Source organism: Mauremys reevesii, linkage group 10, assembly GCF_016161935.1.
Source record: "Mauremys reevesii isolate NIE-2019 linkage group 10, ASM1616193v1, whole genome shotgun sequence".
Classification (NCBI taxonomy): Eukaryota; Metazoa; Chordata; order Testudines; family Geoemydidae; genus Mauremys; species Mauremys reevesii.
The window spans coordinates 76,846,805-76,869,790 of NC_052632.1; the positions used below are offsets into that span (position 1 = coordinate 76,846,805).

Genomic DNA, 22,986 nt, shown 5'->3' on the forward strand with positions numbered 1-22,986 from the left:
GAGGCACACGTTTAAAGATGGGCTAAACTTTCAGGTCCTTTCGCTTTTTACTCGCTCCTTAGTGTATGTCTACACTAGAAACACTACAGAGGCACAGCTACAGACACTTAGGGTGACCAGATGTCCCAATTTTATAGGGACAGTCCCGATTTTTGGGTCTTTTTCTTATATAGGCTCCTATTACCCCTTTCCCCCCCATCCCGATTTTTCACATTTGCTGTCTGATCATCCTACAGACACTACAACGCCAGAAGGGGTTCTTCCATCGCAGTAGTAAATCCACTTCCCCGAGAGGCGGTAGCTAGAATTCTTTTGCTGACCTAGAAGTGTCTATACCCGGGTTTCTGTTGTCTTAATTACATCATGCAGAACGTGACCTAACTTTGTAATGCAGACCAGGCCTTAGTCAAGTAAAAATTTTGCCCAACTTCAGTCTTGAGTAAAAAAAAAAGAGTCAAGCCCTTGTTTTTTGCCCCTATAATCTTAGTGGAGCATGTCAGAAATGAATATTTCTGCATGTATGTTTTGTGTGATCGTGTAATGAAATAGACGATTGTGATATATATGCAGAGGCGGAAAAAGTTCAGCTTTTTCCAGGAACTTATAATGGAATTTTCTAACTTGTATAATACTCCCACTCCACTTACTGCTTCGCTAGCACACTTCATCTTTCGATTTCCAAGTGTAAGTTAATTAAATCTTCCAGTCTCGTTGTTATCCCCATTTTACTGCTAAAAGAACACAGGCAGAGAGAGGGTAAGTGACTTCACCTAGGCCACACAGCAAGTCAGTGCGAGAGCCGGAAATGGAACCCAAGAGTCTAGACTTCCAGGCCCTTGCTTATAAAAAGCCCAACTTCAATATTTTATTAATATATAATTCTGTGTATTTACAGCAGTGGCCCCCTAACTTTATTGCCCGCACCCCCCTCACCTCGTCCGTGCCCCCTGGGAGCCACAGGTGGGAGCCTGGGCTGGGAGTGGGGGCCGCAGTCATGGGCCACGGTCAGGAATGGGGCCAGTGCTGCAGCTGGGGCCTCAGCTGGGAGCAGGGCCATGGTCGGAGCCGGGGTCCATTGTCGGAGCCGAGGAACAGAGCTGTGGCTGGGTGTGGGGCCGCGGTTGGGGCTGGAACTGCAGCTGGGGCCACATCCAGGAGCGGAGGCGCAGCTGATTGTGGGGCCAGGAACCAGTGGCTGAGGCTAGGGGCAGGGCCGCCATGGAGCTGGGGGCAGGGCGGTGCTCCCTCCCTGCCCCCGGTGGGGGCTGGCCCGAGCCCAGCCGCAGACCCCCTAAATGTTCCTCCATGCCCCGTTAGGGGGCGTGTCCCCCAGTTTGGGGACCAGTGGCCTACAGTGATAGTAAATGTAGGTGGAAAGTCAGACAGGTCAACAAAGGCAGAAACCCACAGACCGAAACTAAAAGGGGACTAACAGCCCTGAATAAGCCCAGATACATGAATAAGCCTAGAGACGGGGGCAGAAGTTCTGGTGCATGACCTGGAAGCCAAGTGCTAAGAGTCTCCTCCTGCTCTTCAAGGTGTTCTTCCGTGCCGGAGTCCTGGCCAAACTGGAAGACATGCGTGATGACCGTCTGGCAAAGATCATGACCATGTTGCAGTGCCGTCTTCGTGGCTTCCTGATGAGGATTGAGTTCAAAAAGATGCTGGACAGAAGGTATCCCTTTGAAATAGGAGACACCGCTTCATGCATCCGAGAGAGTGCTAGAAACCAATTGCTAACATACTTAATTCTCTACTAGGCACCATGAAATGAATCTTGGAAGCCAACCCTTGGTCCTGGCATGCAACCAAAGTCACGGGGTTATGCACTGTGGATCTACATGGGAATCATGGGGATAAAGAATCCTCCCCTTCAGGCCACAGCTACAATAGCTCCACTACCTCCCGTTCATCTACTCTACTAGTTGATGGATCTATCTAGTGATGGATTCACAAGCCCCGCCTCTGTTCAGGAACCTGATTGTGCATTGTGGTGCAGTGAACCCTTTGGAACACAGCTTCATGGTGCACAGTTGGTGTAGATCAGAGTTGGCCCTTAACTTCTTGGTCCCAACCTGTGCAGTAGAACTGTATTGTTTCTGCTGCCACTAGGGGACATTGATGGCTGCAAGGTGGAGGAGTGTGGGGAAGGGAGGCAGATACTGCCAGTTAGAATCTTTTCCAGCTGATGCACCATATTTGTTTCCTCCCGTGCATGAAACACCCATGTTCTACTTCAGTGGCAGCATTCCTTCTATCCCAATACAACCCTGCCACCATTTTCCTACCTCAGCACACTGCCGCTGACCTTTCTTGCATCTGGGACTGGGAGAATACTGCTCCATCCATTCCTACCCCACTCAGCGAATGCACCAGCATTACACAGCCTCTGTATACTGGCTCCAGTCTCCTGGCGGGATTCTATCACACTGCCACAGTGATACCCACCCAGTACAATACATACACCGCACAACGAACCTTTGAAATTAATTTCTGCTTTAGGAAACAATTGTATTCAGTGAAGAGAAAAAACCCCTCTAGCCAATGGAGAAATGTGAGGTCAGCATTTAAGAATGAACTGAAAACTACTTCTCTCAAACGAGCTGATAAAGAAACTTGCTGCATACCAGGACAATGTCTTGATGTCTCAACTACCCAGTCACATTGCCAGGAAACTGGGGACTGTTTCTAAGCCACACAACCTGTTCTGTTTCATTACAGGCTAGGCCTGATGGCGATTCAGAGGAATGTTCGCAAATTCCTGCAGCTGCGCTTCTGGGGCTGGTGGAAATTGTATAACAAGGTGAGAACCGTGCTCCCCACAAACAACCCCCCACGCACCACTGTGCCCAGCTTACACAGACTGAAATAAACGCAGCTGCAAGCGCTGGCAATGGGTGGGGTGCTTGGATTTTGAAGATAAAGGGTAGAAAAAAAGAGTTGCCTTGCCCAGTTATTCAGCGACAAGTAAATACACTCTGGGTGCCAGTGACTTTCTTGCTAATTATTAACAGGGCAAGCCGCACGAATGCTTTCCCTCCAAGTCGATGCCAGAGCAGTCTGGAAATGGTAGAGGGATAGCTCAGTGGTTTGAGCATTGGCCTACTAAACCCACTTAGGGATCTGGGGCAAAAACCTGTCTGGGGATTGGTCCTGCTTTGAGCAGGGGGTTGGACTAGATGACCTCCTGAGGTCCCTTCTAATCCTGATATTCTATGACACTTTGAAATCTGAATCTGCCACCTCCATGAAATGGTAATTAGGTTCTTCAGGAAATTCAAGCCCTGGATCTCCCTCCTCCAAAAAAATAAAGTTCAACTCTGCCTTAAGCAGCTAGGTGTTGTAGTTCTGAACACTGGGGATGGACTCAGGCTATTAATTAAAACCTAGAACAAAGTTTCTTGGTCCATTTCTCCACCAGCTCAAAAAGACGTGGCCTAAATAGGACAGATGAGCCCCATTCCACAGCAGTGGCTTCTTCGCTCATCTCCTAGGCCCATTAAGATTAAGATTTTTTTTTTGGTGGCAGGGGATGGAAAGGAGCATTGGCCAAGATATTCTTGCATAATAGATGCTGAAGGACCCATACACCAATTTAAGGCCAAATTTAACACAGGGGAACCTAAACAACATCTGATAAATATACCTGTGTGCCCATTGGGAGCACAGCCTCCCACATCCGCACATGCAAAATTGAAGTTGCAAACCTTAAATATTCATTATTCCACCCCCATTTTGTGTGGGCGCAAATGTCAATATGGGGCTTTTGCATGTGTGTAGAGGCCAAAACTTTAAACATGTGGGCCCAATGTCCTCAATTTACCAGAAGTTCAGCATCTCAGAAGCAAAGATCCGGAGCCTCAAAGATTCTTAGGCATCTTACTCTCCCATTGAAATAAATATCTTTGAGGATCTGGGCCAAAGAGCCTCCAAAAGACATTATGTCAAATTTTGATCTCAGTTACACTGGTGTGAATCTGCAGTAGCTCTAATGATGTAAATGGCGCTCAGAATCTGGCAAACTGTCCTGATTTCTCTGCTGGGGCCCGGAATTGTTAGGGTAAGTAGTTTATTATGATGCCTTTCCTGGACGTTAACTAACTCGCACTGTAGTGATGAAGCACTCCGCACCGACTCAGTCATTTCAGAAGACACCAGGCCCAGGCGATACTTCAATATGGCAATAAAGAGATCAGCTCAGGTGCATTCTGGGGGGAAGTTGCTACAGAGAAGATCCATTTGTGAATCTCACTGGCTGAACTGCTTGCTTACAGGTGAAGCCTCTGCTGAATGTGGCCCGACAGGAGGATGAGATAAAGGCGAAGGAAGAGGAGCTGAGGAATGCTATATCGAAGACTCAGGACCTACTTGATCGTGTCAAACATCTGGAGGAAAATATGGCCACACTCAGCCAAGAGAAGAATGATCTTACCATCCAGCTGCAGGCTGTGAGTTATCAAAAAAAGGATGGTTACCGGTTATGTCTCCTCCTTGGGCCCGTAAGAGGGCACTGGCTATAGCTTTTCCAAATGATTCATAAAAGGGCTTGTTTTAAGAATCTGGACCAAGTAGAGAGCAGTGGGAGATGGAAAGTGAGAGTCCCAGAGAACCACAGCAGGTCAAAGAAAAACCCAACTATTCTAAAAACAGCAGGAGGCAGAATGGCCTAATGGTTAGAGCAAGGCAATAGGAGTCAGGAATCCTGGGTTCTCTTCCTGCCTCAGCCACTGATTCTGTGTGGCCTTAAGCAAATTACTTGGGGGGGGGGAATTTTCAAAAGCACCCTCTAATTTGGGTTCTTCCATTTCTAGTTGTTGCACAGTCAACCTGTGGAACTCCTTGCCAGAGGATGTTGTGAAGGCCAAGGGCTGGTCCACACTAAGAAGCGGGGTCGAACTAGGGTACGCAAGTTCAGCTACGTGAATAGCGTAGCTGAATTCGAAGTACCCTAGTTCGAACTACTCACCCGTCCAGATGCCGCGGAATCGAACTCCGCGGCTCCAAGGTCGACTCCGCCACCGCCTTTTGCAGTGGTGGAGTACCGGAGTCGACCTTGGCGCTTCCGGAGTTCGAACTCCGAGAAGTCAAACTCACCACGTCGACCCGGCTCGTAAGTGTAGACTAGCCCCAAGACTATAACAGAGTTAAAAAAAGAACTAGATAAATTCATGGAGGATGAGGTCCATCAATAGCTATTAGCCAGGATGGGCAGGGATGGTGTCCCTAGCCTCTATTTGCCAGAAGCTGGAAATGGGCAACACAGGATTGATCACTTGAGGATTATTTGTTCTGTTCATTCCCTCTGAAGCACCTGGCATTGGCCACTGTCGGAAGACAGGATACTGGGCTAGATGGACCTTTGGTTTGACCCAGTATGGCTGTTCTTATGTTCTTATGTAACTTGAAACACCGAAGGCCTGATTTTCAGAGATGCTGTGCAACCATAACTCCAGCTGGAGTCAATGCACCTTTAACATCCTAGCATAGCTGCCGGTGCTTCAGTGGAGCAGCCCTGACCCACTGTAATGGATGTTTGGTGCCACAAGAGACCAGAGATACAGTAGCCTCTAAAATGATAAAGGTTGTGTTTCCCTCCCGCCATTAGGAACAAGAGAACTTGACCGATGCTGAAGAGCGGCTTACCCAGCTGATGAAATCTAAAATGGACATGGAGAGCCAGATCTCCGAGATGAAGGAGCGCCTGGAAGAAGAGGAGGGCACAGCCTCTTCCCTGAGTGCCCACAAGCGCAAGCTGGAAGGGGAGCTCAATGACCTGAAGCGCGACCTAGAGGGGTTGGAAACCACGTTGGCCAAGACCGAGAAAGAGAAGCAGGTACGAAGCATCGTTGGTATTTTAAGGCCTGGTCTACACGGGGGTGGGGGTCGATGTAAGATATGCAACTTCAGCTATGGGAATAGTGTAGCTGAATTTCTTATTTTGACTTACCTCCCATCCTCACGGCATGGGATCGACGGCCACGGCTCCCCCCGTCCACTCGGCTACCGCCGCTCACCCGGGTGGAGCATGTTCGGGGAATGACATATTGCGTCTAGACGAGACGTGATATCGATTCCCGATAAATCGATCGCTACCTGTCGATCCAGCGGGCAGTGTAGACATACCCTAACTCTCTCTTCCTTGCCCTTTAGGGAAATAACCACTGTCAAGAGTAGGGAACCAACCAGCAAAGCTCACACAGTCTGAATGCCCTTTGAGAAGCTAGCTCGGAAGCTGTCAGCTGTTCCCTCTCCAGTATTCAATATTCCATAGTCTCTAAAAATCTGTTATTTGTTCCATCTTGAGCTGGGATGAACCTGAATCTACAACTCTTCTTATTGTCCTGTATTAGAAAGAGTAATTTCCCTGTAACTCCCATGAATCTCTCTCTACAGATGTCAGAGTAGCAGCTGTGTTAGTCTGTATCCGCAAAAAGAACAGGAGTACTTGTGGCACCTTAGAGACTAACAAATTTATTTGAGCATAAGCTTTCGTGGGCTACAGCCCACTTCATCGGATGCATAGAATGGAACATATAGTAAGGAGATATATATATACACATATTATATGTTCCATTCTGTGCATCCGATGAAGTGGGATGTAGCCCACAAAAGCTTATGCTCAAATAAATTTGTTAGTCTCTAAGGCGCCACAAGTCCTCCTGTTCTTCTCTCTACAGAGGCCTTCAGAGCCCTTCCACATCCTGTGTTAATTACCACCTTCCTTGCACTGCAAAGTTACTGGGTCTTTGCTTATAAAATGTGCCCCCATGAATCCCTCCCAGTTGCCTTTTGTCTAAGTTTGGGGGATACTCCCTCTGTTCCCCATCAACCGTTACTTATTTGGAACAGTCATCGAAGGTTTAAATCCCATGATGTTATAGCCTTTTTGTGTCAGTGTGATATGGTCCCTGGGTCACAGTCAGCAGATGCTTGTGGCACCCTGCTGCTTCCCCTGAAATCAGTGTTAGTTACATAGAAAGCAGGACAGGGTCCTTGATCTTCAACTCCCAGACACTGAGTGTGTATGAGAATTCAGTAGCAGGTGTCCAGGTTTTGGCCTTCCCAGAGCTAAAGAACTACAAGTTAGTTGATTTGGGGGGTGCTAAAAGTTGACATGGCTGGTCGTGATCTTGACTATGTTATCTTCCCTGTCTCCAGGCACTAGACCACCGAGTGCGAACCCTGACTTCGGATCTCTCCGTCCGGGACAACACAATCGCTAAACTCCAGAAGGAGAAGAGGGCCTTGGAAGAGCTGTACCAGGTAGAAAAAATCTGCTCCATTTTCTTTATTGCACCCTCATCGCGTCCTTAGGGCTGCGCTCTGGTAAAGGAGAAATGGTGTCCTACTCAGGCTATCGAGAGATTAAATTGCTGCACAAATGGGAAAGGATCCCAGGTCTCAGGCATGCTGGGGATTTGTGTCGCCTACGAATTACACATTGCAGAAGAGAAAAATCTTGCTCCTTTGCACTAATGGCTGAGGTCTATTGTGAACTGCTGAACTGTGTGTGAACAAATGCAAAACACACCTCCTAATGTTTGTACATGTCGTTTGCTAGCTCCTCTGGCCAAGGACCGTGGTTTTCTTACATACAATGCCGAGCCCACAGTCGGTCAAAACCCACCCCCCAGCCGCATTCGGCTCAGCGGGCTGACCTCGTTAAGGCACATGCGTTTCCACAGCGTAGCATACAAAAACGTCATGATAATTAACGATAGTGCTAGGAATATGACTGAATTAGTAAATGTTCGGCAAGCTCTTTTCCACACGTAACGACATCTTCGTGAGATGCGAGCTCACGGCCCTTGTCTATTCTCACATCTCTGCTGAGCTAGGAAGAGACTGGCTTTTCCTGGGTGCAAAAGATGGTGTGCGGAGTAGCCAAGAGCAAACGAGGGCGGTTCTTTTGCAATGATACATGTTATCATTGGGCCAGGTCCTGCAGGGCTTGCTGACAATTTACACACAGCTCCCATCAATGTCAGTGGGTGTTTGGCCTGAATAAGGAGGACTGCAGCTGTAGCCCAGGATTGTTAGTACCATCTACTACCTTTAATAAGACACTAGGAAATTAAATGAATCATTAATAAACCTGTTAACCTGAGGAGCCTTCACTGACAGTAACTGGGATTTTGGATGGTGTTTTTCTTATTGTCAGGACAGGGGTAGCTAGTCTTCCAGCCAACACAGTGCACCAATGATGGCCCTTTTCTCCGTCTCTCTCTTTCTAGAAAACTCTAGATGACCTGCAAGCTGAGGAGGACAAAGTGAACCATCTGACCAAGAACAACAGCAAACTTACCACTCAGCTACACGAGGTGAGGGCTGGTTGGTCTGAGATTGGAATTTCATTCATCACTGTGTGAGGGCTTGTTTTTAAAGATCGATACATTGGGTGCCTCTGGTGAACATCTACTGCCCGGGTGTTATCATTACAGAGTGCTTGTCTCTACCCAGCCATCTTTGTCAAATTCTTGTGGCCATTGATTCTCCTCTCCCTTTTTATCTCTGATTAGCTGGAGGACAACTGGGAACAGGAAAAGAAGATCCGTGCCGAGGTGGAGAAGGCCCGACGGAAGGCTGAGGGTGACCTGAAAATGACCATTGAAAACCTCAATGAGATGGAGCGAGCCAAACTGGATTTGGAGGAGGTTGTTAAGAAGTAAGTGTCAGTCCATACGGAATCTCATTGTGTGGCAGATACTCTGCAGTCGAAACAGGGCAGCACCAGGGATCTGATGAAGTGGCCTTCAAGTATAATTAACGTCATTAGAAAATCACTAGTAAGAGTTCCTCTTGGGAGCCTAGAAATCCATTACTAACCTAAGGCCAAGAGGAAGTGCTGTCTAATGGTTAGAGCAGAAGACTAGGAGTCAGGACTCCTGGATCTTATTCTTGAATCTTTCTCCAACTCACTGTCTGATCTTTGGTAAGTCAGCCTCTCCATTTTCCCTCTTATAAAATGAGTATAATCATACCTACCTCAATGGGTGTTGTGAGTGTTAACTGATCCTTATTTCTACAAGGCTCTGTGATCCTTAGATAAAAGCTGTTCTAGAAATGCAAAGTATTATCACTAATTAGATCATTATTATAGTGTCACCACTGACTACTCTAGTGATAGGTCTGCCAGCATTTCTCCCCTTCAAAATTAACTTTAAGGATGGAAATTCTCAATTACATATTATCGAAACCACTGCTATTGTTAGTTAAATAGCTAAGTAGCTAAGCAAATGAATACAGCTATTAATTAGTAGGTGCAAAGCGTGATAATGCCAGTTCTAGCAGAGAGCTCAGCAGGAAGTGCAAGACTCTTGTGCTCCCATGTGCAAGGGAAGCTACGTGCAGACACAAGTAAGGTTAAGCACTAATATCGCTCCTCCACACTGAGTGAATGTATCAGCTCCCATGGGTGGCCATGCCTTTCCCCTCAAGGGTACAAGAGTAAAAAGGGGGCAGGGAATGGACATGACTGAGGAGAAATTAGCTTAAGTACTAAAGCTCATCATGCTAAAGAGGCAATTAGCTTTGAATTGCCTACTTAGCCCTCACTCCTGTATAGCCTAGCTCAGGGGTGGCCAACTGTGCGGCTCTTCAGAAGTTAATATGCGGCTCCTTGTACAGGCACCGACTCTGGGGCTGGAGTTACAGGCGCCAACTTTCCAATGTGCGGGGGGTGCTCACTGCTCAACCCCTGGCTCTGCCACAGGCCCTGTCCCCACCCCATCCCTTCCCACCCCCTCTCCTGAGCCTGCTGTGCCCTCACTTCTCCCCTCTCCCCCATCCCCCCAGAGCTTCCTGCATGCCAAGAAACAGCTGATCGGGAGGTGCGGGAATGGTTGGGGAGGCGCTGATCGGTGGGGCTGCCGGCAGGTGGGAGGCGCTGGGAGCGGTGGGAGGCTGATGGGGGCGCTGCTGATGTATTACTGTGGCTCTTTGGCAACGTACATTGGTAAATTCTGGCTCCTTCTCAGGCTCAGGTTGGCCACCCCAGCTTAGAGTCAAGGGTTCCTGGTGGAGTTCTTACCCATGTGACACCCTCTCCCACCTGAAGGGATCTCTTGTGTCTTTTCTTGCAGGCGAGACATGGAAATCAATTCAATCAGTTCTAAGGTGGAAGATGAACAGTCTCTGAATGCCACGCTGCAGAGGAAACTGAAAGAACACCAGGTGAGGAATGCTCTGGCTATTCTCTTGCCCTTCACATCCTATTTCAAGACTCTCCGGTTTTCCTTTGCTAGTATCAAAGGGACTGTGCAAACTCACATGAGAAGTCAATCCACTGGCGTGCTTGGGAGCTGGATTGGCCGTTATGGACCCATGTGACAAAGGACAAGGACGCCACTGAAAAACTCCTCAAACCAATGCTCCAGTAACACCAAACCTTTGTGGCTGGGGCCAGATTCGCCGCTCTGGCCCGTCAGTGTAAACTGGTGTAACTCTGCTGAAGTCAATGAAGCTACTCCAGGTTCAAACCAGTCTAAAGGAGATCACCATCTATCCCCTGGTGGGGTGGGATCTATTACCCATTCTTTACACGACAAGTACAAATGTCAACTTCCTTTTCTTCTACGGAAACTGTTCTAAGAAATCCAGTGCAAAACAGCAATCCAGTTCTTTTAAACTATCCTGTAAAAATGGAGACAAGGCCCCATTGTTTCTTAAGACCTCAATACTCTTCTCTTCCAGTAAGTCACACAATAGTCAGGTAGCTTCTTCCTTTTCCAGGTAAATACATTATTGCAAAGCTCAGTTCAGAGGCAGCACCTGTGTGGGTTTTTTTCAGCGAAATTTTGATGATTATTTCCCCCCTCCCAGCTGCCCTGTCTGAAGCCCCAGGATGTGGAGTCCCTTGCCCTTCAACTCACAATGAGTCAGTGGCTCAGTCAGCTCTGAGCTCCACCCCGTCTTTTGTTCCGGCTACTTGCACTAGACCCTGTTTCCTTTTATGGCTGGAAAACTGCAGCCTCCGCTTTGAACTTAAAACTCATCACAGATGTCCTGTCACAATGATGCAGCAAGAAGGAAGGTTATCTAAGTGCAGGCACCTCTTAGTCTATTTGTATCTACTGCACAAGTATGGCTGGTCAAAAACGTGGCATCAGAACTAAGCACGGGGACTCCTCTGAAGTTTCCCTTCCCCTGACCAAGAGGGGATAAAGTTGTGAACCATGGGAGATGTAGCCCAGCCAGAGACCCCAGCCCATAAGGCATCCAAACTACAATTCCCACAAGGCCTTGCAATATTTCTGGTTTCGGCTGGAATAGTTCAGTTTTCAATATTTCACTGAAAAGTCAAAATTCGTCATGAAAAAAATGCCTATTTTCTGCCCAACTCTACTCACAAGTTTCCCCATGTAAATTGGTCATCTTTCCAAGGACCCACCACCCACATGAGATGTGACACTCCTCAGGAACAAGAAGAAAGGCCTGGTGACAACAGGTCTTGAATGTTGGTCTTTTACAGTTTAACCAAATTCCACAGGCCCTTCCCAGGAAAAACTCCCACCGAAGTTGACAGGTGTTCTGACTGAGTACGGAGTACAGAGGTTAGAATTTACAGATGTGTTCATGCAGGTTCTCTCTTATTCCCTCAGCCACCCAGATATAAACACTGGACAGTTTACTGTTGCTGGTCTGATCGCTTGATATGCTTGTGTGTGTCTTACAGGCCCGTATTGAGGAGCTGGAGGAGGAACTGGAAGCTGAACGGGCTATGCGAGCGAAGGTAAAAATATCCTTCCAAAGAGAGACGACTGTATGGTGCAAGTCCCTGATAAAATCAGCAATGGTGTGAAGACCAGTCTTAAACTCTACTTTGCTTTCTGTCCAGCTATCAGTGGGCAGGTACTCGCACCACAACGACCTACCAGTATGCAGCAGCCCTCTGGTTTGAAATCTGTGTAGACTGAATGGGCCATGAAGAGTGAACTACCTGCCCACTGCAAACAGGAGCCTTGCAGCTCAGGGGCTGACCAGTTTGAGGGGAAATCTGTGGTAGAACAGGGTGGATCCCATCCTGACTTTAATACAAAAAATCTTCCCTTTTGCTCTTTACAGATAGGTAAGGTAATAATAGGAGATACACCAATCTCCTAGAACTGGAAGGGACCTTGAAAGGTCATTGAGTCCAGCCCCCTGCCTTTGCTAGCAGGACCAATTTTTGCCCCAGATCCCTAAGTGGCCGCCTCAAGGATTGAACTCACAACCCTGGATTTAGCAGGCCAATGCTCAAACCACTGAACTATCCCTCCCCTCAGCTATGTAACTATGTATGTATCTCATATAACAAACCTTATAGATGCAATTCCCTAAGCCAATTGTAGAGATCTGACGAATAACTATATTATCAGATCTAGTGATAGCAGAAAAGGCTGTCGATAATTCACTCTCCAAAAGGATATACTGTAAAAGCATGCCCTACACACAATCTGTGGCTATGAATGGACAGCATGAATACGTAACTTTTCCATTTCAGCGTGCTGTACAAATGATAACTTATGAATTCTCCAACAAGCTACGAGGCAGATAAGTATTATTAGTCCCACTGCACAGATGGGGAAACTGAGGCATGGAGGGACTTGCCCATGGACACAGCAGGCACCAACGATTAGAGTTCAGGAATTCCTGGGTCCCACTCCTGAGCTCAAACCATGCCTGACTCTCACCGTGGTTTCTGACATAGACATGCTTTTAAAAAAAAGGCTATAGGAGAATTTAGCTTTGTCAGCAAGTAAGAATTTCTTGCCTTCCCTCCCACCAGGTGGAGAAACAGCGCAGCGACCTCTCCCGTGACCTTGAGGAGCTCAGCGACAGATTGGAAGAGGCCGGAGGTGCCACTACTGCTCAGGTTAGGAACTGACCAGAGAAGGGCATCTGACCCTTTGGTCTCCCTCCTTGAAGAAAGCAAAACATTAGTGAGTTGGGAATATCTCCAGGAGCATTTTCAGAATCTGCACTGAGCTAGTGAGCAGGCAAGATTCTACACCCCCTTGTATCACCAAATCTTTACTAACCCCCAACTCCCCCAAAACCTTCCCCAAGCAGAGTTTGACCCCCAACAGGGACACACGTCAGAAACTCCAGGAAGTCTGCCATGAACTTCGCTATTGACTTTACATGGACAGCACTCAGAATCTATGGCGATACGTAGCAGTATAAAACCCTTAGCTTCTCTGATGAGGAACTCATTTACTACCATGGAGAAAGGGGGTGGCAGATGACTTGGGCAGCGTTTCCATTGATTCCACAATGAAAACATTTGGACTGAAGTCCAAAGAACGCTTCTGTTTGAACTCTAGCCCGGATGCTTTGCCTCCTGGGGGATCTGTCCTGGTAGCCAGCGGTACACTCATTAATGAAGTTACACCAGGATGGAGCTGGTGAAACAAAGCAATACAAAAGGCATCAAAAAGTCTTTCAAACAAGACAGCCCCTTGAGGAACATGCTGAGAATCGGCGGCTCTCCTCATCCTGGTGGATGGTTTGTGCTCTGTCCCTCTGCAGATTGATCAGAATCGCAAGCGTGAGGCCGAGCTGCTGAAGCTGCGGCGTGAGCTGGAGGAGGCAGCCTTGCAAAGCGAAGCCACAGCCTCGACTCTGCGCAAGAAGCACGCAGACTCCATGGCGGAGATGGCGGAGCACGCGGAGAACCTCCAGAGGGTCAAGTCCAAGCTGGAGAAAGACAAGCAGGTCATGAAGGCTGAGATCGAGGACCTCAGCGCCACCATAGAGACCATCCAGAAATCCAAGGTAAGGCGCAAACAGCCAGTGTCTCTGAAACCCAGCAGGAAAGCCAGGGGGGCTGCATATGTGCTGAACCCCTTCAATGTCAGCTGAAGCAGAGGCCATTCAGCAGCTTGGAGCGCCAGGCCCACATCCCACTCGCCTGGTCCATGCTAGTCGTTCCATTAGAATGACAGCTAACAGGACAAACTGGGTGTGCCGGGGAGCAGAACTTGGCCCTTCAAGTCAGACTTTGCTTTTGTATGACTGACCTCACCGTTCATTTACAGCTGAATGCTGACGCCCATGTCCGCAAGCTGGAAGACAACTTGGCTGAGGCCAATTCCAGGCTGGCTGAGGTGGAGAAGAACCAGGCTGAAATTAACGCCCTCAGGACAAGACTCCAAGGTAAACTCCCTGCTCACCTCTGACATGTCTGTCCCACACTGTGCCCCACTGGGCCTCCTCTTCCCCTTCCTCCCATCTAGCTCTGGCAGTCCTGTCCCCATCTCCTCTAGCCATCTCTCGCGCTGCAAAGTCTTTCTGGCAAGGCTGTGACAGTCCAGCGTTGTCGTCTCTTTCAATTCATCAGGGCAGAATTATTTCATCTCGCACTTGTTTTGCACTTTACTTGTAGCTGAAAACAGTGAGCTGAGCCGGGAGCATGAGGAATCTCAGAGCAGGCTTACCCAGATTGCCCGCATGAAGACTACCCTCACCTCTCAGGTGGATGACCTGAAGAGGCAGCTGGATGAAGAATCGAAGGTGTGGATGATAGCCCAAGAGGGGGCTGCTGGCTAGATTGCTGCCCCAATTGCCATCCCATACACTGCTCTCTTCAGAGAAACAAACCTTTTATTGTGTTAATGACTCACCTCTAGCCATGGAAAATCAGCCTGGCCCAATTCATCCCTGGGGTAACAAATAATACCAATTAACAGCACTTCCTATCCATGGATCTGGGTTGTAGGTACCATTAGTCCCATTTTACAGATAAGGAAATGAGACCTAGGGCAGTGGTTCTCAAACTAGGGCGGCCGCTTGTTCAGGGAAAGCCCCTGGTGGGCCGGGCTGGTTTGTTTACCTGCTGCGTCCGCAGGTTCGGCCAATCGTGGCTCTCACTGGCTGCGGTTCGCTGCTCCAGGCCAGTGGGGGCTGCAAGAAGCGGCGCAGGCCGAGGGATGTGCTGGCCGCCCTTCCTGCAACCCCCATTGGCCTGGAGCAGCGAACCGCAGCCAGTGGGAGCCGCGATTGGCCAAACCTGCGGACGCAGCAGGTAAACAAACCAGCCCGGCCCACCAGGGGCTTTCCCTGAACGAGCGGCGGCCCTAGTTTGAGAACCACTGACCTTTTTTATAGCCCCGCAGCCAAAGCCCCTTCAGCTTGAGCCAGCTGATCCGGGCCAGTCATCCTACAGGTGTTTTTATCACAGTGTAGACAAACCCTCAGAGGTCTTACTTGAGTCAGTGGAAGAACTGAGAATAGAACACAGTTCTCCTGACTTCCCCTCCTATGCCCTAACTACTGGATCTCACTGCAGATGACTCCAGTTGAGTTACAGTTGGAACAAATTAGACTGAAAACTATAGCAATATTTCAAGTACCTCCTCTGCCCTGGAGGCACTCAGCATACTCTGCAGGCAGGCTGCGTTTACTTGGTGCGTCGCTCTACTGGTGTATCAGTACATCTCAATCACAGCGGACACTGTTTCTCAGCTTAGAATGAGCACAGAATGGGCTTTCCATGGTAAATCAAGTGAAACACCACGCCAAAGCATTGAGAACGGTGCAAGGCCAAATTCTGCTCTCAGTTACATGAGTGCATGTGCAACTCATTCACGGCAAAGAAGTAACACCTATGTACGGAGAGTGGAAACTGGCCCAGTGACCGTGAATGTATTTGTATTTCTGGCCTGAAATGTTTCTAACAGGCTCAGAACTGAGCTGTTCCATCTGAGCACCGAAAGGCCAGGAAGTTACTCCAGTGCCTTCATTAACATAAGAACAACCATCGTGCGTCAGACCAAAGGTCCATCTAGCCCAGTATCCTGTTTGCCGACAGTAGCCAATCCCAGGTGCCCCAGAGGGAATGTACAGAGGCAATCATCCCCTGTCGTCCACTGCCAGCTTCAGGCAAACAGAGGCTAGGGACACTCAGAGCATGGGGTTGCCTTCCTGCCCATCCTGGCTAATAGCCATTGATGGACCTATCCTCCAGGAATTTATCTAGTTCTTTTTTTAACCCTGTTACAGTTTTGGCCTTACTTTAAGCTCCCAAAGGACAAGTAACTCATGGTGGTTTTGGTATCTCCAGTCCCGTAGTGCCGCTGTCGTGAGCCTGGCCAACACAAAACATGATCTGGACCTGATGAAGGAGCAGCTGGAGGAAGAGCAAGAGGGCAAAGCCGAGCTGCAACGCCTGGTCTCCAAACTCAACACCGAAGTCACGACGTGGAGGACCAAATATGAGACGGATGCCATTCAAAGAACCGAAGAGCTGGAAGAGACCAAGTGAGCATTTGGCTTTCAAGGCGCCGGAGAGGGGATGGGGGTAGTCAGTATTCAGGTTGGCTGTGGAGTGAGACCGAGTTTAGGGCTGTGAGTTTGTGGAGCATAACTTGAAAAAGCTAAAGAGGAAGCGAGAGCATCCCGGTCAGGAGAAAGAGGGAATGTTGCCTATAATAATAAATAAAGGGTGCTGAGAGCTAAATCCCCATTGCTGCCTGGTATCAAACACAGCGGACACATTCCTAATCAAGGGCTAGGTTCAGCTACCCCTACTCGCACCTGAGCGGTACTTTACTCCTCAGTCAGTCCTCGTGGAGTCAATAGCACTACTCACGGGGGAAGGGGCTACCAAACCGGAGTAAGGCACTCCGCCCCGGGGAAGCTGCCAGGCTAAAAGCGGAGCCCCCTTGGCCGTGATCCATCTGAAAAGAGCACCGTGAGGAGAGCTCTTAGCCCAAAAGCCCCGGTTTACATCTCTTGACTCAGATCGAATAGGTCTGGTTTACTTTAGATTTGATGGACCGGGCATTGTCTGAGGGGGGTGGGGGACAATTTACCCTTCCCCTCTTTGCAGTCCTACTCCTTGAGACCCCTAAGTGCCAGGCCAAGGAGAGCTCAGTGCCAGCAAACCACCCAAGAGCAGAGGGCTGAACTGTGGCCCCGACCACTCCTTCCAGTAGAAGAGACGAGCATGTTGCACACTGTTAGGGGTGCTGCTGGGTCCCTTCTCTGGCATATACCCCCCAGCAACATTGGATGTGTTCTCGCCGCATCAGCAGCAACACCTTGGAAGAGTCCTGCTGGTGCAGAGCCCTTCCGCGCAGACTCAGCCAAGCATTTATTTGCAAAGCCGAATGGCAGGTGCCGTGAAATTTAACGCTGCAAAACCAATAAACTAAGCGGTGCACGGGCCATTCACGAGATAGGACAGTACCATTCTCAGTTAGGCTTCTGCAGGCCTCCTGACCTTGGTAGGTCCCTCTGAAGGTGAAAACAGTGAATGTGTCTGAGGCGGGACAGATGGGCAAGCCTCTCTCCCTCCTCTTTCTTCAGCTTACGCTTTAAAACCTTCCACCCTCAGGAGAAAGCTGGCTGCTAGGCTCCAGGTGGCAGAGGAGACAGCAGAAGCTGCCCAAGCCCGGGCCGCCAGCATGGAGAAAACCAAGCAGAGGCTTCAGATAGAAGTGGAAGACCTCACGCTTGACCTGGAAAAGGTAAGGGACCTGATGATGCAAAGATGGATTCCTGCCAACATATGCTTGAACAGAACATCCCAGGAAGCCCTAGGATCTGATTTAAAGCCCACTGAAGTCCCTCTGTCAATTTCCATGGACTTTGGGCCCGGCCCCTCATTCACATGATTTTTATGGTCTCTAAGTTTATTAAAGTAAAGACAAAATCTTGCATTACCAGCAGTAGCAAGGCACTGTGTGAAAGCCCAGAGCAGGGGTCAGCAACCTTTCTTAAGTGGTGTGCCAAGTCTTCATTTATTCACTCTAATTGAAGGTTTTGTGTGCCAGTCATACATTTTAATGTTTTTAGAAGGTCTCTTTCTATAAGTCTATAATATATAACTAAACTATTGTTGTATGTAAATAAGGTTTTTAAAATGTTTAAGAAGCTTCATTTAAAATTAAATTAAAATGCAGAGCTCCCCGGACCGGTGGCCAGGACCCGGGCAGTGAGAGTGCTACTGAAAATCAGCTCGCGTGCCGCCTTTGGCACGCGTGCTATAGGTTGCCTGGCCCAGAGGATAGTCACAGACATTCCATATGGACATACAGCATGTTCCTTTTAGTCAGGCTAATTAACCATCTTCCAGTAGCAGCAAAAGCAAGAGTCCATCTGGCCAGACAGCCCGTCCTAGCGGCAGCACCAGGTAACCCTCTCCGAAGCCTGTGTCTACAATGCCATTTTCCTTCACATTTGCCAGTGTTGGACCGCCACTGTTTGCAGCAACGGTGGGAATGCTAGTGTGGACTGGCCACTGGTGTTTTAATCATCATGTCATCTAGCCCTGCAAGCTAGACAACCTGGCAGTGAAAACACTAGTGATTGGTGCTGCCGGTCTACGCTAGCGTTTCCACCTTTGCTACCACTAGTCTAGATGCACCAATGACAGTGCAATGGTGGGAAATGGGAATAAAAATGCTAGTTAAGTCAGGACTACGGGGTGCTTCAAAGCCCAATAAACTAAATGGGAGTTTTTCTAATGACTGCAGTAGGCTTTGGATCAGGCCATAGGAGCAGACAACCCTACCTCACTGTGTTACATCCATGGACGGTGGGTGACTCGTCGGCTCGGGAAGGTTAGCCCCTCCCGCCCTCCTTCCCCTGATGGAGCCCAGAGCCGCCACCAGCCCCCTTCTCCCCCGCAACACTCTGGGTAGGCGGCATGTGGCTCCCCCAACCCCACCGCCCCCAGCACAAGGCAGGCAGCCCCAGCAGCACCCCCCAGCACTAGGTAGTGCAGCCCCTAATGCTGGGTGACCCCAGCCACCCCAAGTCCCAGCCTGCTTCCCGTAGAGTTGCCAACCCTTCAGGACTTGCCTGGAGACTCCAGGAATTAAAGACTAATCTTTAATTAAAGATTATGTCATGTTATTAAATCTCCACGAATACGTCCAACCAAAATTGGCAACCCTATTTCCTGGAGAGGAGCAGCCAGCCTGCCTGGGCTGGGGCCAAGAGGGAAGGGCAAGCAGGAGGGGGCGTTCTGGGCGGGGCCATGCTGGGCTGTTTGGGGAGGCATAGCCTCCCTCAGCCTACGATACGCGCTGCCCATGGTTACATCCCTGGGGCAAAGGGGTGCTTTGCTATCATTTCCCTCTAAGGAAGCTCATCTTTGGATAGTAAGACTGCAAGGCGGATTCATGATTAAAAGCCACAAAGCTCCAGGAAAGAAAAACACCCTGTTATCCCTTCCCTTTTATGGTGATTCAGTTTAACACAATCTAAAATTGCCTTGGATAACATCTTGTTTGCAACTGAAGCCAAAATGCTTTCGAAAGAGCCACAGTGGTCGACCACAAGAATTCCTACCAGTGCATCTGTACGCGATATGTCTGCAATGGGAAACATTTGCTCCCCTATAACCGCAGAATTGAGGGAGGCCATCACACTGAAAGCAGCTTGGTGGTCTTGCCAAATTCCTAGCAGCAGGGAAAGAAAGCCAAGCAAATATTTGAATCGTCCATTCAGAATGACTAAGAGGGACTCTGCCAGTCACGAGAGCTGCTGCCAATTTAACCGTGACTAGCTGGCAGGACATGCACAGAAGTGATGTGTAAAGAAAAACTTGTCTGCCGTGAATGCTTGGCTTTCTGCTTCCAGGCCAATGCTGCTTGTGCTGCCCTGGACAAGAAGCAAAGGGCCTTTGATAAGATGCTGGCGGAGTGGCAGCAGAAATGCGAAGAGCTGCAGGTGGAGCTGGACAATTCCCAGAAGGATTGCCGCATCTACATGACGGAAAACTTCAAGCTCAAGACTGCCTATGAGGAAGCCCTAGAGCATCTGGAATCTGTTAAGAAGGAAAACAAGACCCTCCAGGGTAAGCACTGATTCCATGTAAAAACAACCTCCACACATCCTCCCAAGCCCCCGATTTACACAGAACGATGGGCTGTAGCTTCTCCCAGCTGATACTCATGTTCTCTTTGTGAATGTATTTCTGATGACATTCCAAATGATGGGCCAAATTCTGCTCTTGGGGTGAAATTCACCAACTCACTAACACCTCCCCACGCACAAATACAAAGTAAATTGTGAAAGTAACGTGGGTAAATGTATAGTGCCGGGGGGGAACACAAGAGGCTCTCAGGAGACAGGAAGATTGTGCTGCAGGTCAGTTGCCTCTTGGTGGCCAATGGTCTAAAGTAGGGGCCATGACCCCTGTGCATCCCTTGGGAGGGAGGAGGGGTTATCATCACAAGAACCAGATAATAGGGGGAATGATGGACTAGTGGTTAAAGCAATCAACTAGGATACATGAGACTTGGATTCCATTCCCAGCTCTGCCTCGGAGTTTTCTGTGATCATGAGCCAGTCGCTTAGTCTCTCTTTGCTATAGTTTACCCGGTCTGTAAAATGGGGCAAATGACACTGACCTTCCTGACAGGGGTATTGTGAGGATAACTCCATGAATATTCGGGAGGAGCTATGACCCTCTGGCAGTGTGGCCCACAGAAAATAAATAATGATGGACTCAGTGGCACAGCCCTGATATCCCTGCCCCCTCCATCCTTTGCTCCAGCCTACAGTGGCTGGCACAGAGCCCAGACAGCATGGAGTCTTGTTTTCACTTAGGAAGAGTAACCATTTGAGAGGAGGGAGGAAGAAGCGGAGAAAGATTGTGGAGAATTTCTGATGGCTTAACGGGTTTCTCTTTTCCATCTCCCTGAACGCAGGCTGCCAACAGGCTCATTCAGAAATCAAGAGTAACATTTAAAAATGAAAGCAAAGGCCAACTGATTGGAAGTAGAGTCCTAGAAATGTAGGGCTGGAAGGGACCTTGAGAGGTCATCTAGTCCAGTCCCAGGTGCTGAGACAGGACAAAGTACACCTAGACCCTCCCTGACAGCTATTTGTCTAGCGTGTTCATAAAAACCTCCAATAATGGAGATTCCACAACCTCCCTGGGTAACAGATTCCAGTACTTAATTATCCTTATAGTGAGAACATTTTTCCTACTATCCAACTGAAATCTCCCTTGCTGCAGATTGTTGATCGCTTGACTGGAACTATCTCAAGCCATTTTCTTTCAAAGGATCAGTACGGGTGGCACTTGTTAAAAGTTCCCAGTCCTGGAATACACCCATCACACGAAATTTCCATTTTTCTTCCTCAGAGGAGATTAAGGATCTGATTGACCAGTTGGGTGAGGGAGGGAGAAGTGTACATGAGCTACAGAAGATAAAGAAGAAGCTGGAGGTTGAGAAGGATGAACTGCAGATGGCACTAGAGGAAGCAGAGTCTTCCCTGGAGGTAATGATTGTATCCAGGTCTGACAACTACACATGAGGGGGACACATCAGACTAGTACATAACCTGCTGGCCATATTCCAGCAGATAAATTTAGATTTTACCTCTTAAAAGCCATTCAGTCACACCTCTATTGTATGTTTGCTGGCAGGTTGAAGAAAGCAAACTGATCCGTATTCAGCTTGAACTAGCTCAGGTGAAAGCTGACATTGACAGAAGAATCCATGAGAAGGAAGAGGAATTTGAAGCTACAAGGTATGGAATATTTAAGTGCTCAAAGATACACACTCAGAGCTTTTTGACTCAATATGCAGTGAGGCGGTGTAAGGTCCCAATATGAATATTCTTTCATTCGACGAAAGAAGCCCACATTTGCTTGGGTGATCTGTTGGATTTGACCTGATCTAGTGGCTGTATTACCAAGGGATCTTGTGTTAACATTAAGAAGCAGGTGATTGTAGGAGATTCTGGGTCAAATCCAGCTCTCTGTTACAGCCGCGTGGTGTCACTGAAGGCCAAGGTGTTGCGCTGCATAACTAAGAACAAAATCTGGCTCATGATACATTTCTTAGTTATCGTCAGAACATAGTTCTGCTTCAGAACTTATGCCAGTCTCTGTTAGAGAGTAGGATGAGACCTAATATGGGAGGCAGATTATCCCACAACCAGGGTTCTTACACCTTCCTCTGAGGCTTATGCTGCTGGCTAGTGTTGGAAACAGAATATTGGACTAGATGGACCTTGGCTGTGATCCAGCCTAGTAATCCTTAGACTTCTAACGTTCACAAAAGATAAAAAAAATATTGTATCTCAGGGAAACGTGATAAACGTTAAACTCTCAGGATTATTTCCAGTGCTTAGCTACCTCATTGGATCAGTTTTGGTCCACTTCAAATCTATACTTATTAGTATGACGTACTCTAAGAAGGAAAGTGTTTGGGATCAGTGTGGCTGCTGGGATCATGAATCCCATTTTCAGAGTTTCTGAAATGATCCCTTTTTATTATTTCGTGAACAATCCCTTGGTTTTACCCACCTAAAGCCAAAGGCTGGACTGGACTCAAGTGTAACAGAATGATGCAACTTGTGCTTCATTGGAATCCGCAGGAAAAATCATCAGCGTGCAATTGAGTCTCTGCAGTCAAGTCTGGAGATGGAGGCAAAGGGGCGGGCTGAAGCACTCAGGCTCAAGAAGAAGATGGAGACGGATCTGAATGAAATGGAAATCCAGCTGGATCACGCCAACAGGAACAACAGTGAGCTTGTCAAGACACTGAAAAAACTGCAGCAGCAGATCAAGGTAAACTGGAGAGAAGGAAGTAGGACCCTGAAGGGAAAACTCTATCCAGTTACATCTTTTTACATATAATTACTCTAGGAAGTGGAATATACAGCCTTGTTTAGAGAGACTCTGTCAGGTCACATTTGCCCCCAAATTCAGGTTTTGTAAGCAAAGGATCTAAATCAGATGTAAATCAGGAGTAACTTCATCCAAATCAATGGGGTACAATGTTGTGAGAGAAGAACCAGGCGCACAGGCTTCTACAAAACCTCAGACTAGCAGAAATATTTCCACGCAATTAAAAAAAATTGCAATGAAAACGGTTTTGTTTTTAACAGACAGTGCCCTGCAGTGTTTGCAAACCTGACAGTGCTTCATCACTCCAGTGCAGCTGAACCGGAAAGTGAAATTTATCTAGAAATCAACTGAAGTGAAAAGTGAAACTTACCAGTCTGTTTTCTTTGTCCAAGCTCAGAGAACTGCAAAAA

The 22,986-nt window shown here is 48.2% G+C and overlaps 1 protein-coding gene across 1 annotated transcript in view; it reads left to right on the forward strand.

The window, feature by feature from the left end:
• The window catches only part of LOC120373314 (myosin-16), a 49,962-nt gene that overhangs the window by 20,574 nt on the left and 6,402 nt on the right, over positions 1–22,986 (forward strand). Inside the window, exons 19-37 of the mRNA XM_039491588.1 lie at positions 1,539–1,675; positions 2,722–2,803; positions 4,275–4,448; positions 5,606–5,833; positions 7,159–7,263; positions 8,235–8,321; positions 8,520–8,665; positions 10,083–10,173; positions 11,675–11,731; positions 12,767–12,853; positions 13,510–13,755; positions 14,019–14,136; positions 14,366–14,493; positions 16,043–16,239; positions 17,318–17,450; positions 19,570–19,786; positions 21,083–21,219; positions 21,368–21,471; positions 22,324–22,516. Of these exons, the coding sequence (XP_039347522.1) occupies positions 1,539–1,675; positions 2,722–2,803; positions 4,275–4,448; positions 5,606–5,833; positions 7,159–7,263; positions 8,235–8,321; positions 8,520–8,665; positions 10,083–10,173; positions 11,675–11,731; positions 12,767–12,853; positions 13,510–13,755; positions 14,019–14,136; positions 14,366–14,493; positions 16,043–16,239; positions 17,318–17,450; positions 19,570–19,786; positions 21,083–21,219; positions 21,368–21,471; positions 22,324–22,516 (2,667 nt within the window). The remainder of the gene's footprint in view (positions 1–1,538; positions 1,676–2,721; positions 2,804–4,274; positions 4,449–5,605; positions 5,834–7,158; positions 7,264–8,234; positions 8,322–8,519; positions 8,666–10,082; positions 10,174–11,674; positions 11,732–12,766; positions 12,854–13,509; positions 13,756–14,018; positions 14,137–14,365; positions 14,494–16,042; positions 16,240–17,317; positions 17,451–19,569; positions 19,787–21,082; positions 21,220–21,367; positions 21,472–22,323; positions 22,517–22,986) is intronic.